The sequence below is a fragment of the Schistocerca piceifrons genome, chromosome 2, assembly GCF_021461385.2.
Source record: "Schistocerca piceifrons isolate TAMUIC-IGC-003096 chromosome 2, iqSchPice1.1, whole genome shotgun sequence".
Lineage (NCBI taxonomy): Eukaryota > Metazoa > Arthropoda > Insecta > Orthoptera > Acrididae > Schistocerca > Schistocerca piceifrons.
The window spans coordinates 761,076-775,106 of record NC_060139.1 but is presented as its reverse complement, the minus strand read 5'-3'; the positions used below and the strand labels follow the sequence as shown (position 1 = coordinate 775,106).

The window sequence follows — 14,031 nt, the reverse complement described above, 5'->3', positions numbered from 1 at the left end:
GTGGCTCTTAAAATCAATCCTTCCAATACCCAGGCAATCATCATAGGTCATTCCACTCGCTCCTTCTGGCTCCTTGGTTTTTCCCTTACCATCTGCACCTGTTCTGTCCACTTCTCCCGCACCTTCACCTACCTTGGACTCATCATTTACCGTCACATCACCTGGATCCCTCATCTCCACGCTATCCAGTCCAAAGCCCACAACTGTCTCCATCTTAAACTCCTCTCTGGGGGGACATGGGGGTTGAACCCCTCTACCATCCTCCACACCTACAAATCCTTAATCCACCCCATCCTCTCTTATGCCAGTCCGGCCTGGATAGCCGACCCTCCCCCCCCCCCTCAAATTCTATAAGTCCCTCTAAACCCTTGAGCACCATGCACTCCACCTCACCTTCCGTACATGTCTCCTGTCCTCCACATGGATCTTTTATGATGTGATTCTTTTCCCCCATCTCCTCCTTTTCCTCAAACATAACTGAGTCCTCTACACCTCCCGCCATCCTGATACCCACCATCCCCTAGTTGCTTCTCTCCTCTCTAACCCCTGCTCACTGCTGCCCCTTCACTGTTGTGTCCCTCCTACACTCCACTTCTACACCCTTCATCACCTCTCCCACAGCTTTTGTCAACTCCCCCTCTCTCCCTCCATTTATCCCTTCTATCATCTCTGATCCTCACCTCCCACTCTCTCCCTCTGTCCTTTTCCTGGGCTCCCTCTGGCCCCCTTCCAGCCTGTTTCCTTTCCCTGCTTACCCTCTCTTTGACTCCTTTCTCTCCCCCGAGTCCCCTCCACTACCTCCCCCACTCCTTCTCATACACGAAGTGTTGAGTGCTATCGACAACGGATTCAAAATGATTCCGTATTTATAGGCTTCCAGAAGGCTTTTGACACCATACTTAACAAGTGGCATGCAATAAAATTGCGTCCTTATGAAAAAATCTTCTGAGCTATGCGTCCGGATTCGTGATTTCCTGTCACAGAGGTCACAGTCGTAGTAACTGACGGAAAGTTATCGAGCAAAACAGAAGTGATTTCTCGCATTCTCCAAGTTAGTGATATAGGCCCCTTGCTGTTCCTTATCTATATAAACGATTTAGAAGACAATCTGAGCAGGCGTCTTAGGTCGCCTGCAGATAATGCTGTCGTTTATCGACTAGCATAGTTATCAGAAGATGAAAAACAATTGCAAAATGATTCAGATAAGATATCTGCGTGGTGTGAAAGTTGGCAATTGATCCTAAACGCCGGCCGGTGTGGCCGTGTGGTTCTAGGCGCTTCAGTCTGGAACCGCGGGACCGCTACGGTCGCAGGTTCGAATCCTGCCTCGGGCATGGATGTGTGTGATGTCCTTAGGTTAGTTAGGCTTAAGTAGTTCTAAGTTCTAGGGGACTGATGACCTCAGATGTTAAGTCCCATAGTGCTCAGAGCCATTTGAACCATTTTTTTTATCCTAAATAATGAAAAGTGTGAGGTCATTCACACAAGTGCTAAAAGGAATTCGATAAACTTCGATTACATGAAAAATCAGTCAAATGTAAAGGCAGTAAATTCAAGTAAATAACTAGGAACTAAAATTACGAACAACTTAAATTGGAAAGAACACATAGAAAATGTCCTGAGAAAGACAAACCAAAGACTGTGTTTTACTGGCGGAACACTTAGAAGACGCAACAGATGTACTAAAGAGACTGCCTACACTTCGCTTATCCGTCTTCTTTTGGAGTACTGCCGCGTGGCGTGGGATCCTTACCAGATTGTATTCACGGAGCACTTCGAGAAAGTTCAAAGAAGTGCAGTACGTTTTGTATGATCGAGAAACAGGGGACAGAGTCTCACGGCCAAGATATGGGATTTATGGTGGAAATCGTTAAAACAAAAGCATTTTTCGTTGCAGCGGGATCTTCTCATGAAATTTCAATCACCAGCTTCCTCTCTCAATAAGAAAATATTTTGTTGACGCCGACATACATAGTGAGAAACTACCATAATAAAATTAGTCAGAGGTGGCACGGAAATATATAGGTTTTCTTCGTGCGCATTTCGCGAGTGGAATAACAGAGAATTAGTGTGAAGTTGGTCCGATGAACCCTGTGCCAGGTACTTAAGTATCTTTTGCAGAGTAGCCTTGCAAATGTAGATGTAGGTTACTCGTTGCAGGTGATCTGGAACTTAGTATGATTTCTTGCACACCTGCAGTTCATTCGCAGTGGGAGCTCTGTGCTGCATTATCGGAATTGCTGCCAGTGTTCCGTGAGGATTACACAGTTACGCACATTCTTCTGTCAGTGTTGCCATTTTCTCCCTATCACCTCCCATGAAGGTACCACTTTCTTCTTCAGTGTGGGTAAATTTGCCGACCGTACCAGCTTACAGTTCTCTATATTTAACTCTATTGAAATCTTCCATCTCCAGCACAACTACGTTGGTTGTCAGTGCATCTCATGATAACTCCACCTCTAATGAACCAAAATTATCCACGGTGACGGGCACTACCTGACTTCTGTCAGCTTCTTGCACATACGATAAACTACGGCACACACAACACTGTGCTTCGTCCAGTTCCTCGTTCTCTGCTAAAGATTCAACTACACACAAATCTCGACTGGCAAATCTCCTCCAGCGTCTAACCAGACTAATTACCCTGCACCCTGCGGCATGAGATCTCGCTAGTCGGTACTAAGGGACGTAACATACAGCTTAGGTTGCCTCCTCTGGTCTACGGGCGTGCCTCGTGGCACTTCAGTGTTCTCGGCATTACTACAAAAATGGAACAATGTACCGTCCAGCTCTACTATGCACCGTTTTATATCGACTTTAGTGTTGTGTTTACTCGGAAAATCCGGGAATGACATCGTAGCTGCTGCCAATTCAAGGAAGCATTTCGATACAAACCTAGAAATGTTTCTGTGCAAATCGGAAGTTCAGTAATCCCGAAGTGAGTAAACGAACGTTGCCTCTACCTAAGCTACTGAGCTTACAAAGAGGCGGGTCCAAGTTTCTTATGCCAAATACACTATGACATTCCACGAATACCTGCGACGCTATATCTAATAAAACGTTACATGCTCTGCCTCTTAGAAAGCCGACCGTACAACAATCCGCCATTGCTTTTGCACATGGGTCTCCTGTGCTTACGTCTGCTGTAAACGACTCTCAGTAGCAGCGCCTATCCCGTTTGCGCACAACGCCGGAGTGCAAATTCCATCCTGCGCATCAGCAAACCTCTTCTGACACTCCTGCTGTGAATGTTCCACCCGTTTGTCCTTCTCACGCTGAGGCTTCCTGCAGTTACACCCAATGTGACCAGGCTGGCCACACTGACGATACGACAGCTATTTTTTTCATCTTGTGATCGGTCGCAAAATGGAAACCACAGTGAAAATCAAAAATATTTTACTTGTGACGTTCGCCTGCATGTTCCAGCTGCTTGCACAGCCGACGCTCCGACGTTAGTTTTGCGCAGTAGCCTACTGACCTCTGAACTCCGCCGACCCCTGCGCCGGTCTGCAGCTCTTTGCTGACCCAAAATGCCGTCCTCATGGCCAGCACTTCATCTGAGCGAAGAGATGAAAATCAGAGGGAACCAATTTCGAAGCTGTGTTGTGGGTATTCAAACACTTTACCTCGAGAACGCTGCAGAAGTGTCTTCGTTACCCCTGCAGTATGCGGCTGAGAACTGCACGAAAATTACGTTATGTGGGCTGCGTGAAATGAGGCGAAACACCTGAACAGGAATTCATATTGGATGGCAGACACTACTCAGTGCAACAGAATGAAAGGATCACTTCTGAAAACCTCATAATTGTCTTCCATTGGATGCATAAGTTTAAAATTTGGCTCATAGCCTCCCCCTGTAATGAGACTGGAGCTCGGCGATCCTTCAAACAGCACACACGAAAAAAAGCGTCACAGTCCAGAAGTTCATGGGGCTGTAACGTGGCTCGGTGATGTCACATTTCCACCAAATTTCGCCACAGTTCTACTCAATGGAGTCCTGGGCGTGTCACACGGTGGTAAAGGACTCAGATCCCTCTATCGTCCTCCTGCTGCCCTTCACATTGCGAGCAGTCGTTTTCAGCAGCGAAATGTCTGGGAATCAACGCCCCAAGGGAAAGCTTGGTTTCAATGATGCACTTTGAGGCCTTTTAGTGTCGATTCTAAGCAGGCGTCAAAAGAAGGGCTTAAATGTGGGTAAGACGGGATGTAGGTACATTTTCATAGTGTGATACGTCCACGGCGGTGGTTGGCAGAGTTGTGGTAGAAATAGGTGCCAATGTGACGTCATCAACCGACCTTACAATTCACATGAACTTCGGACCTGTGATCTTTCTCGCATGTGGCGACATCTTGTTGTTTGAAGCACCCTCGAGCCCGAAGGTCGCGGGGCACCGAGCTTTCGTCAGTGGACTCGCATTCGGGAAGACGAGGTTCAAACCCGTTTACCGTCATCCTGAGTTAGGTTTCCCGTGATTTCCGTAAATCGCTTCAGGCAAATGCCGGGATGGTTCCTTTGAAAGAGCACGGCCGACTTCCTTTCTCATTCATCCTTACTCCGATAGGACCGATGATCTCGCTATTTGATCCCCTCCCAAAAATCAGCCAACCAACAACGAAGCTTTCTCACCCTTACAGAAGAATATCGTAGGAAGCTTTGAGCTAAGTTTCAAACTTGTGCCTCGGAACTGGAGACAGTTACTGGATTTTGAAAAAGTGATCCTTTGATTTTGTTGCGCAGTGCATTTTCTAGCCATCATTACCTGCTCATTGTCCTCTCAAAACTGTAAAGTACGATGTGACGTTATAAACGGGTATACAACAGACACTTCTCAACCAACTGCGCGAAGTTTAACCGGACATTCGCTGCGGTTTTACTATCGCATCCGAATGGAAGTGGAACCAAAAGTGGCACCCGTATGTGACTTCAGTATTAAAGATCGCGCTCCTTTCTCTATTCGTGCCACAGCCGTTGCTGTTCCCAGGGCTTCACTTAACGGCTTCAGTAACTCTGCTCATAACTTACGAGGAAGTTAAACTGGCAAACCCCTCAAGAAGGCGTCTAAAGTCCTTTGTTCTGCCTACTGTATAATGGCTTTGTTGGCTTTGTCTTTGTAATTCTACAGATGTTAATATTCTATTTCCTAATCCTGTCTTGTCAAACTGGAAACAGTCTGGAGATTGGTTCATTGACCCCCTACCCGTACGTACCACATCGGAATGACAGCATCAGTAACAGATAACTTGACGCCTGGGAGGTAGCTTTGCGTTTTGCTAATTTTGCCCGTAAAATTTTGTATGGTTTTCTCATTTCTCTGAGCTATATCACTCAGCTGATCCTCATAGTAACCAGAAGCAGCTGTCTCTCAACAGCGCTTCAGCAACTCCTCCCGGAAATCCTGCAAGGAGCGAATATTCTGCAACTTTTCATGGCACATAAAATATGCCCTTGGATCCCCTGTCAATTTCAAGCGAGCCATATTCAACAATTCCTCATTATTCTATCTCCAGAATTTCGCGGCCGTGTCTACATTATCCACAAAATATCTTTCCACGATTTACCAGGAAAAGGAGTATCTTCTGTGACGGTACAAGAATCTACGGCATACTAGTGTGGGGGCTGTTCTCTTCTCCTCTTTGAACTTTCTAGTTCCCTAACTACCTAACTAACTAACTAATTAACTAACTAAATAGTCTGCGCTCACTGGAGCGACTTGACCAAGTAAGTGATGGATTGCCTCCTGAGCCAATGCCTTCTCGCTTTCAGTACCTGATGCCACCTTCCTCACTTCCTCTTACTACTAGAAACCAATACAAATATACGTAAAATGTCACTCACATCCCAGACGGAACAGGAATCGTATGACTCCACAAGCCCATACATCGTTTGCAATCTGCACTTACTTGCATATCTTTGCTGAAGGCAGTCGTTGAAATACTGTCGCTGCTACTTCTACCATTGTTGTTCTATGTCACTGTTTGACATCTAATGCAATTTCCAACAGCTCTTCTGATACAAAATGTCGGGGTACGAGGTTTTCTAGTGGATAGGCGAGGGTAAACATAGTGTAGGGCAGAAGTTGATTTACAGTATATCAAAAGTATCCAGACACCCCCAAAAACATACGCTTTTCATATTAGGTGCATTGTGCTACCACATACTGCCAGGTACTCCATATCAGCGACCTCAGTAGTCATTAGACATCGTGAGAGAGCGGTATGGGGCGCTCCACGGAACTCACAGACTTCGAACATGGTCAGGTGATTGGGTGTCACTTGTGTCGTACACCTGTATGCGAGATTTCCACACTCCTAAACATCCCTAGGCCCACTGTTTCCGATGTGATAGTGAAGAGGAAACATGAAGGGACACGTACAGCACAAAAGCGTGTAGGCCGACTTCGTCTGTTGACTGCAGAGACCGCCGACAGTTGAAGGGGGTCGTTATGTGTAGTAATTAGACATCCATGCAGGCCATCTCACAGGAATTCCAAACTTCATCAGGATCCACTGCAAGTTCTATGACAGTTAGGCGGCAGGTGAGAAAACTTGGATTTGATGGTCGGGTGGCTGCTTATAAGCCACAAATCACGCCAGTAAACGCCAAACGACGACGCTTGGTGTAAGGAGCGTAAACATTGGACCACTGAACAGTGGGAAAACGTTGTGTGGCGAATCACGGAACACAATGTGGCGATCCGCTGGCAGGCTGTGGGTATGCGAATGCCCGGTGACCGTCACCTGTCAGCGTGTGTAGTGCCAACAGTAAAATTCGGAGGCGGTAGTGTCAAGGTGTAGTCGTGTTTTTCATGGTGGAGGCATGCACCCCTTGTTGTTTTGCGTGACACTATTACAGCACAGACCTACACTGATGTTTTAAGCACCTTCTTGCTTCCCACTGTTGAAGAGCAATTCGCGGATGGCGATTGTATCTCTCAATACGATCGAGCACCTGTTCATAATGTACGGCCTGTGGCGGATTCGTTACACGACAAACATTTTACGAACATTCGTGTAACGGACTGGCCTGCACAGAGTCCTGACCTGAATCCTATAAAACACCTTTGGGATGTTTCGGAACGCCACTTCGTGCCAGGCCTCACCGACTGACATTAACACCTCTCCTCAGTGCAGCACTCCGTGTAGAATGGAATGCCATTCCCCAAGAAACTTTCCAGCACTTGATTGAACGTATGCTTGCGAGAGTGGAAGCTGTCATCAAGGCTAAGGGTGGGCCAACACCATATAGAATTCCAGCATTAGCGATCTAGGGCGCCACGAACTTGTAAGTCATTTTCAGGCAGGTGTCCGGCTACTTTTGATCATATAGTGTATCAGTAATGGTTGGTTCGAATGGCTCTGAGCACTATGGGACTTAACATCTGAGGTCATCAGTCCGCTAGAACTTAGAACTACTTAAACCTAACTAACCTAACCACATCACACACATCCATGGCCGAGGCAGGATTGAAACCTGCGACCGTAGCGGTCGCGCGGTTCCAGACTGAAGCGCCTAGAACCGCTCGGCCTCTCCGGTCGGCGTATCAGTAATGCCTGTGGTCTTCGACTGAGCGGTTATTACGGGGTACGCAAGTTGGTAGTGTGGCGAAATACTGCTCTAGAAGACTACTGTACGCTGAGCTATTACGGCAGCAAACGCTACAGTACACTTAACTGAAAAATTCTTACATACGACTATTACTCCCTTTCTTCATATAGCTATAATAATTTTTTGTATTATCTTAAGCTACAATTTCATTCCACACTTTCAAAACAGACCTAGAATTCAATCGCAACTCACAGTGCCCATCAAATTACAGATATTAGTGGTGCACGTTGCTGATTTGGTGTATTATTGTGTTGCAGTTTCTTCTGGAGAAAAACAGGTACTGACACTGGAGATGAAGGACCTTTTCACACGCGTGACCAATGATGTCATTGCGACGACTGCATTTGGAGTAAAGGTGGACTCCTTGGCAGAGCCAAACAACACATTCTACACAATGGGCCGTGAGCTGACAACCATCAAACCAGCAGTCGTAATGGGATACACGTTAGCTCCGAAGCTTATGCGGGTGAGTTATACACCTTGTGCTATTATTATTGGAACTGTGTACAATTATTTGTACCCCTTGTGATTTTATTGATTTATTTATTTTTGCATGCGGCAGTTATTAGGTGCAAAATTCATTGACGCGAAGATAGTGGAGTTCTTCAGAACCATGTTGACCGAGACTATAAAAACGCGAGAGGAGCAGGGGATCGTGCGCCACGACATGATCCACCTCATGATGCAGGCCCGCCGAGGAGAACTGGCGCCAGAGGAAGCGGAGGGGAGCGGCGCCACAGACGGCAAAAGACGACGTGAGTAGAGAGTTCCAGCGTCCTCGCCGTCGTCTTCTTACGCAACTTGACTGCCCTTTACGAAACATGCCGCCTCTTTCGAAACTGATTCAAGCGTGGTTGGATCACACAAAGGCTACTTGAAACTAGTGGCAACAGCACACACGTTGCTCTGAAGCTGGGCGTTTGACTAATATTTTTTGAGTGCATTGATTCAGAAAAATGTAATCACTTATTCAAATGTCTCGCAAATCATCGCGCCCACTTGTGTCATAACTGTGTGAAACTAGTTAACTCAAGCACTATGTATAAATGAGCTGTTTGTGTGATTCACTACGTGCTGGCCATATAAAGATTACCAAGTGCCATGATGATCTCAGTGTGGTAACAGAAATGATCGGCCTTCACACTACTCAGATAATTAGTGAAAGATTCTAAACTCAATCTAAGAACTAAATCTGTAGTACTGCACCAGTAAACCACCGATTCTTTAAAGATAATAAATCCCATGTTTAAAACCGCTTCAACGTCTGATTAGACGTATTAGAAGTTAAGAATTTAAGCGAGAAAAAGCTCAGAAAATGTTTCAGATCATGTTTAACGTTCGTCGGAAGCTCTTAAGTGCTCCCACTGTGAACAGTGGATGAAAATACTGTGTGTAATTTGCTCTCCATTTTAAGCAAAATCAAGTTTTTCACGCACCTCAATGATTATAATGTCATATCTGCTGAACTAAGTTCCTTATAATAATATAATTTTGCAATAACATTCATTGGTATGTGTAAATCATGTCTCCATAGTGTCTTGCAAATACAATTAGCTGTAAAGAAGTAATGAACTAAAACGTCATGCCTGATGTTGACTTTTTACTGTGCGCCATTTTAAGCAGAATCTAGTTTTTCAAGCATATGAATGCCTATGACGTCATATCTCCTGAACTATATGTAGTACAGTTAGAAAATAAGCAATAAACTAAAACATCGTGATGCCGAAGTTTTGCTGCACTCCATTTTAAGTAAACGCTAGTTTCTCACTCATCTGAATGTTCGTGACGTCGTATCTCCTGAACTGTTCGTTGAAACGTGATATAATTTTGCAGGTACATTCAGTAGCATACATCGACACCGTTTACAAAAGGGTGGTGCGCATAGAGATAATAGTAAAACGTGATATAATTATAACGTCATGCTTGATGCTGAAGGTTTACTGCAATAAAAGAAGAAAATGTAATAAGCGGTAATGTTTTTCTCTTCATCGTTCCTGGGGGGTACAAGCGAGAAAAAGTTTCATAAAGGTTTGAAGTTATGTTTAAAGTTCGTTGGAAGACCCTAAGGCTGTTTTTCTCAAGCGGAAGCGTTAGATATATTCAGTGTAACTTGTGGCACTGATCTCCGCTGCCTTATAACATGTACACAGTTTCTAACTGTGACATTTCTCTTAAACCATTAACATGAGATTGTATCTCTTAATGAGTAGATTATGACAGAATTTTAAATTTTTACACGAAATGTGGAAATCTGAAACAGAGGCAGTGAACCATGAACCATGAGCTGTGAATCAGGTTAGGTAGTAATACAGGGGCTTCACATAATCGTCACGAATAGTGGTAACGAGTCGTACTTAAATACAGCAGAATGCTAGAACATATCCTGAGTCTCCAACTTTATGACGTACGTGGAACAAAGTAACCTTCTCCATGGAGATAACCATGGATTTCCAGAAGGCTGATCTTAAGGAACTCAGATTGGGCTCTTCGTACATGGTAAGCTTAGTGCAAAAGGAAACCAGATTGGACCGGTGTTTCTTGACTTTTAGTAAACTAACAAACTGTGTTTTTTTTTTTTTGAATCATCAGTCTTCCGGATGGTTTGATGCGGCCGCCGCGAATTTCTCTCCTGTGCCAACCTCTTCATCTCAGGGTAGCACTTGCAACTTACGTCCTCAATTATTTGCTGGATGCATTCTGATCTCTGTCTTCCTATACAGGCTTTGCCCTCTATAGCTCCCTCTAACACCATGCAATCATTCCCTAATGTATTAATAGATCTCCTATCATCCTGTACCTCTTCCTTTTAAGAGTTTTTCACATATTCCTTTCGTCTCCGATTCTGCGCAGAACCTCCGCATTTCTTACCTCATCAGTCCATGTAATTTTCAACATTTGTCGGTGGCATCATATCTTAAATCCTTCGATTCTCTTTCTCCCATAGTGCATGTTTCACTACCATACAATGCTATGGTCCAAACGTACATTTTGAGAAATTTCTTCCTCAAATAAAGGCCTATATTTGATAACAGTAGACTTCTCTTGGCCAGGAATGCCCTTTTTGCCAGTGCTAATTTGCTTCTGATGTCCTCAACGCTCCGTCCGTCATTGGTTGTATTGCTATCTACTTCGTGACCTTCGATCCTGATGTTAAGTTTCTCTCTGTTCTCATTTCTGCTACTTCTCATTATTTTCTTCTTTCTTCGATTTATTCTCAATCCATATTCTGTGCTCATTAGACTGTTCAATTCATATAGGAGATCATGTCATTATTCTTCACTTTCACTCTGGATAGCAATGTCATCAGCGAATCGTATCATTTATATCCTTTTTAATTACATTCCTGAACCTTTCTTTTATTTCCATCATTACTTCTTCGATGTACAAACTGAACAGGAGGAAGGGAAGACTACATCCCTGTTTTATATCTTTTTAATCCGAACACTTCGTCCATTCTTATTATTCCTTCTTGGCTCTTGTACATATTATACATTTCCCTTCTCTCCCTATAAATTACCCCTATTTTTCTCAGAATTTCAAACATCTTGCGCCATTTAGATTGTCGATCGCTTTTTCCAGGTCGACACATCCTATGAAGGTGTCTTGATTTTTCTTTAGTCTTGCTTCCATTATCAACCGCAACGTCATAATTGCCTCTCTGGTGCCTTTACCCTTCCTAAAGCTAAACTGATCAGCTAACACATTTACAATTTTCTTTTCCATTCTTCTGTTTACTATTCTTGTAAGTAAATTTGATGCATTAGCTGTTAAGCTGATTGTGCGACAATTCTCGCACATTTCAGCTCTTGCAGTCTTCGAAATTGTGTGGATGATATTTTTCCGATAGTCGGTTTACTGGCTGAAAATTATTTCAGAACTCAATTAGTATTTCTCCTCGCTCGTTCCTTGTCACAAGCCCATATTTTCCTGTAACATTTTCTTCTGGTCCTACCCCTACAACTGTACTCCAGTCCTCCATGACTATTAGACTTTCATCTCCCTTTACGTACTGTACTACCCTTTCAATATCCTCATCTACTTTATCTCTTCACCTTCAGCTTGCGACGTCGGCACGTGTACTTGAACTATCATTGTCGGTGTTGGTTTGCGTTCGAATCTGAAGAGAACAACCCTCTCACTAACTATTCACAATAACATACTCCCTGCCCTATCTTCCTATTCTTAACGAATCCTACTCCTCCTGTCATACCATTTTCTGTTGATGTTGATGTTACCCCACACGCATCTTACCATAACTCCTTGTTTCCTTTCAATTTCATTTCAATGACCCCTACTCTACCTAGATTCAACCTCTGCATTGTTAAATCAATATTTTTGTTTCATGGTCATCTTCCCCTTGCCAGTCCCCTAACGGAGATCCCAGTGAGGGACTATTCTGGAACCTTTTGCCTTACGATCATGACACATTTTCAGTTGTGTTCTTATGGGACACCTAACCAGGTTGGTGACTGGATCGACACAACACTTTATCCTGGATAAACAGAATTTCTAAATTCATTGGAAGGCAGTGTGCAACAAAACGACTATTCACGTTGGTGTTTAAAATGTATGAGTTTGGCAATATACCACTTGACTTTCGGAAAATTATCATCCACACAGTTCCGAATGTTACAAAACAGCTCATGCATCCTAGTTGCTGGCAAGAATAATAATCAGAAGAATCGAGAAGAAAATTGAGGATTTGTTAGATGACGATAAGTTTGGCTTTAGAAACGGTAAAGACACCAAAGAGACCGCTCTAGCACTGCGGTTGATAATGGATGCAAGACTACAGAAAAACAAAGACACGGCCATAGGTTTTGACGTCCTCGAAAAAGCTTTCGACAGTGTCGAGTAGTGCGTGATGTTCGAAATTCTAAAATAAGTACCAATAAGCTACACGGAATGACGGGTACTGTATAACGTGTAAAACAGCCAAGAGGGAATAATAGGAGTGGAAGACCAAGAACAAAGTGCTCGGATTAAAAAGGGTCTAAGACAGATCTGTGCAATGAGGCAAATAAAAGTTTAAGAGTGGAGCTATAATTCAAGGTGAAGAGTTGCCACTGACAAGATTCGCCGATGACAACCTCAGAGACGTGAAGAAGACTTACAGGATCTGCTGAATGAAATGGTCTATTGAGTACAGAATATAGACGGAGAGTATTTCGACGAAATATGAAAGTAATAATAATCAACAGAAATGAGAGGAGCGAGAAACCTAACTTCTGGACTGTGATCACGAAGCAGATGAAGTTAAAGAATTCTGCTACCTAGGCAGCTAAATAACCCACGACGTACAGAGCACGAAGGACATCAAAGGCAGACTAGCACTGCCAAAAATGGCATTTCTGGTCAATAGAAGTCCACTAGTATCCAACATAGGCCTTCATTTGAGGAAGAACGTTCTAAGAATTTAGGTTTGGCGCACAGCACTGTATGGTAGTGAAACATATTGAGAATGGAAAGCTGTACTCCCAGTATCTGCGATGGCTGTACCTTTACCTCATCACGGAGGAAGCGTTCTGCCTCCAGCATTTTGATCGTGTTTATTGAAGGTGAGCCATAGCTCAATGGTGGATGTGAGTCTGATGTCCCAGCAGTCTACTGAGTGAGCTACGACGTCTGGTACAGTAGTGCGACGTGGTACACCTTCCTCTGTACTTTCCGATGCACTTCACAATGTGACAGTGTTACTAGCTCCTCGTTTCATACACGTGTTTTCAAAATGCAACGGATCTGAATTTACCACATAGATCTGAGTGAGCAATCACTTGCCAATCTCCAAGTGCGCCTTTCTTTCCTCACACAGCATACTGAAAACAGTAAGCAGAGCCGTTTAAGATATTCAGTACACAGTATCCTGCGCTCATCCTTTCTCCTTATTGCAGATCTCACTGATGACGATATCACGGCGCAGGCGATCATATTTTTCTTCGGCGGCTTCGACACCGTGTCGACACTGCTGACCTTCTGCAGCTACCTGCTGGCCACGCACGAGGACGTCCAGAGGCGGCTGCAGAGGGAGGTGGACGAACTGATGCAGAAGAGCGGGGGGCAGCCCAGCTACGAGCAGGTCCTGGGCTGCCAGTACCTCGACATGGTGCTCTCTGGTGAGTCCCACATCAGTGGAGTTAATATAGATTACAGCACAAGGTGGCAACTTACTGCTTTTAATTGCAACAGACCAGTAGAAACTTCCGTTTTGTGTGATACCGACAACTTGCAGGAACTGGCTTTTTTCTGAACAGCCACTTCACACATAATTCTGTAACTTGATCAATACAAACCTCAGGAGAAGGAAGGACATAGATTTTATGTCATATTTTTTCATAATTTTTCCGTTATTTGCTCATATTCGCCAGCATTTCGGTTGGATGTATTCTAACCTCCAACTCATCTATTAATGTGATTACAATGATAAT

The 14,031-nt window shown here is 44.1% G+C and overlaps 1 protein-coding gene across 1 annotated transcript in view; it reads left to right on the top strand.

Annotated features, from left to right (window-relative positions):
- The window catches only part of LOC124772825 (cytochrome P450 9e2-like), a 51,716-nt gene that overhangs the window by 24,635 nt on the left and 13,050 nt on the right, over positions 1-14,031 (top strand). Inside the window, exons 4-6 of the mRNA XM_047249353.1 lie at positions 7,864-8,072; positions 8,169-8,361; positions 13,498-13,719. Of these exons, the coding sequence (XP_047105309.1) occupies positions 7,864-8,072; positions 8,169-8,361; positions 13,498-13,719 (624 nt within the window). The remainder of the gene's footprint in view (positions 1-7,863; positions 8,073-8,168; positions 8,362-13,497; positions 13,720-14,031) is intronic.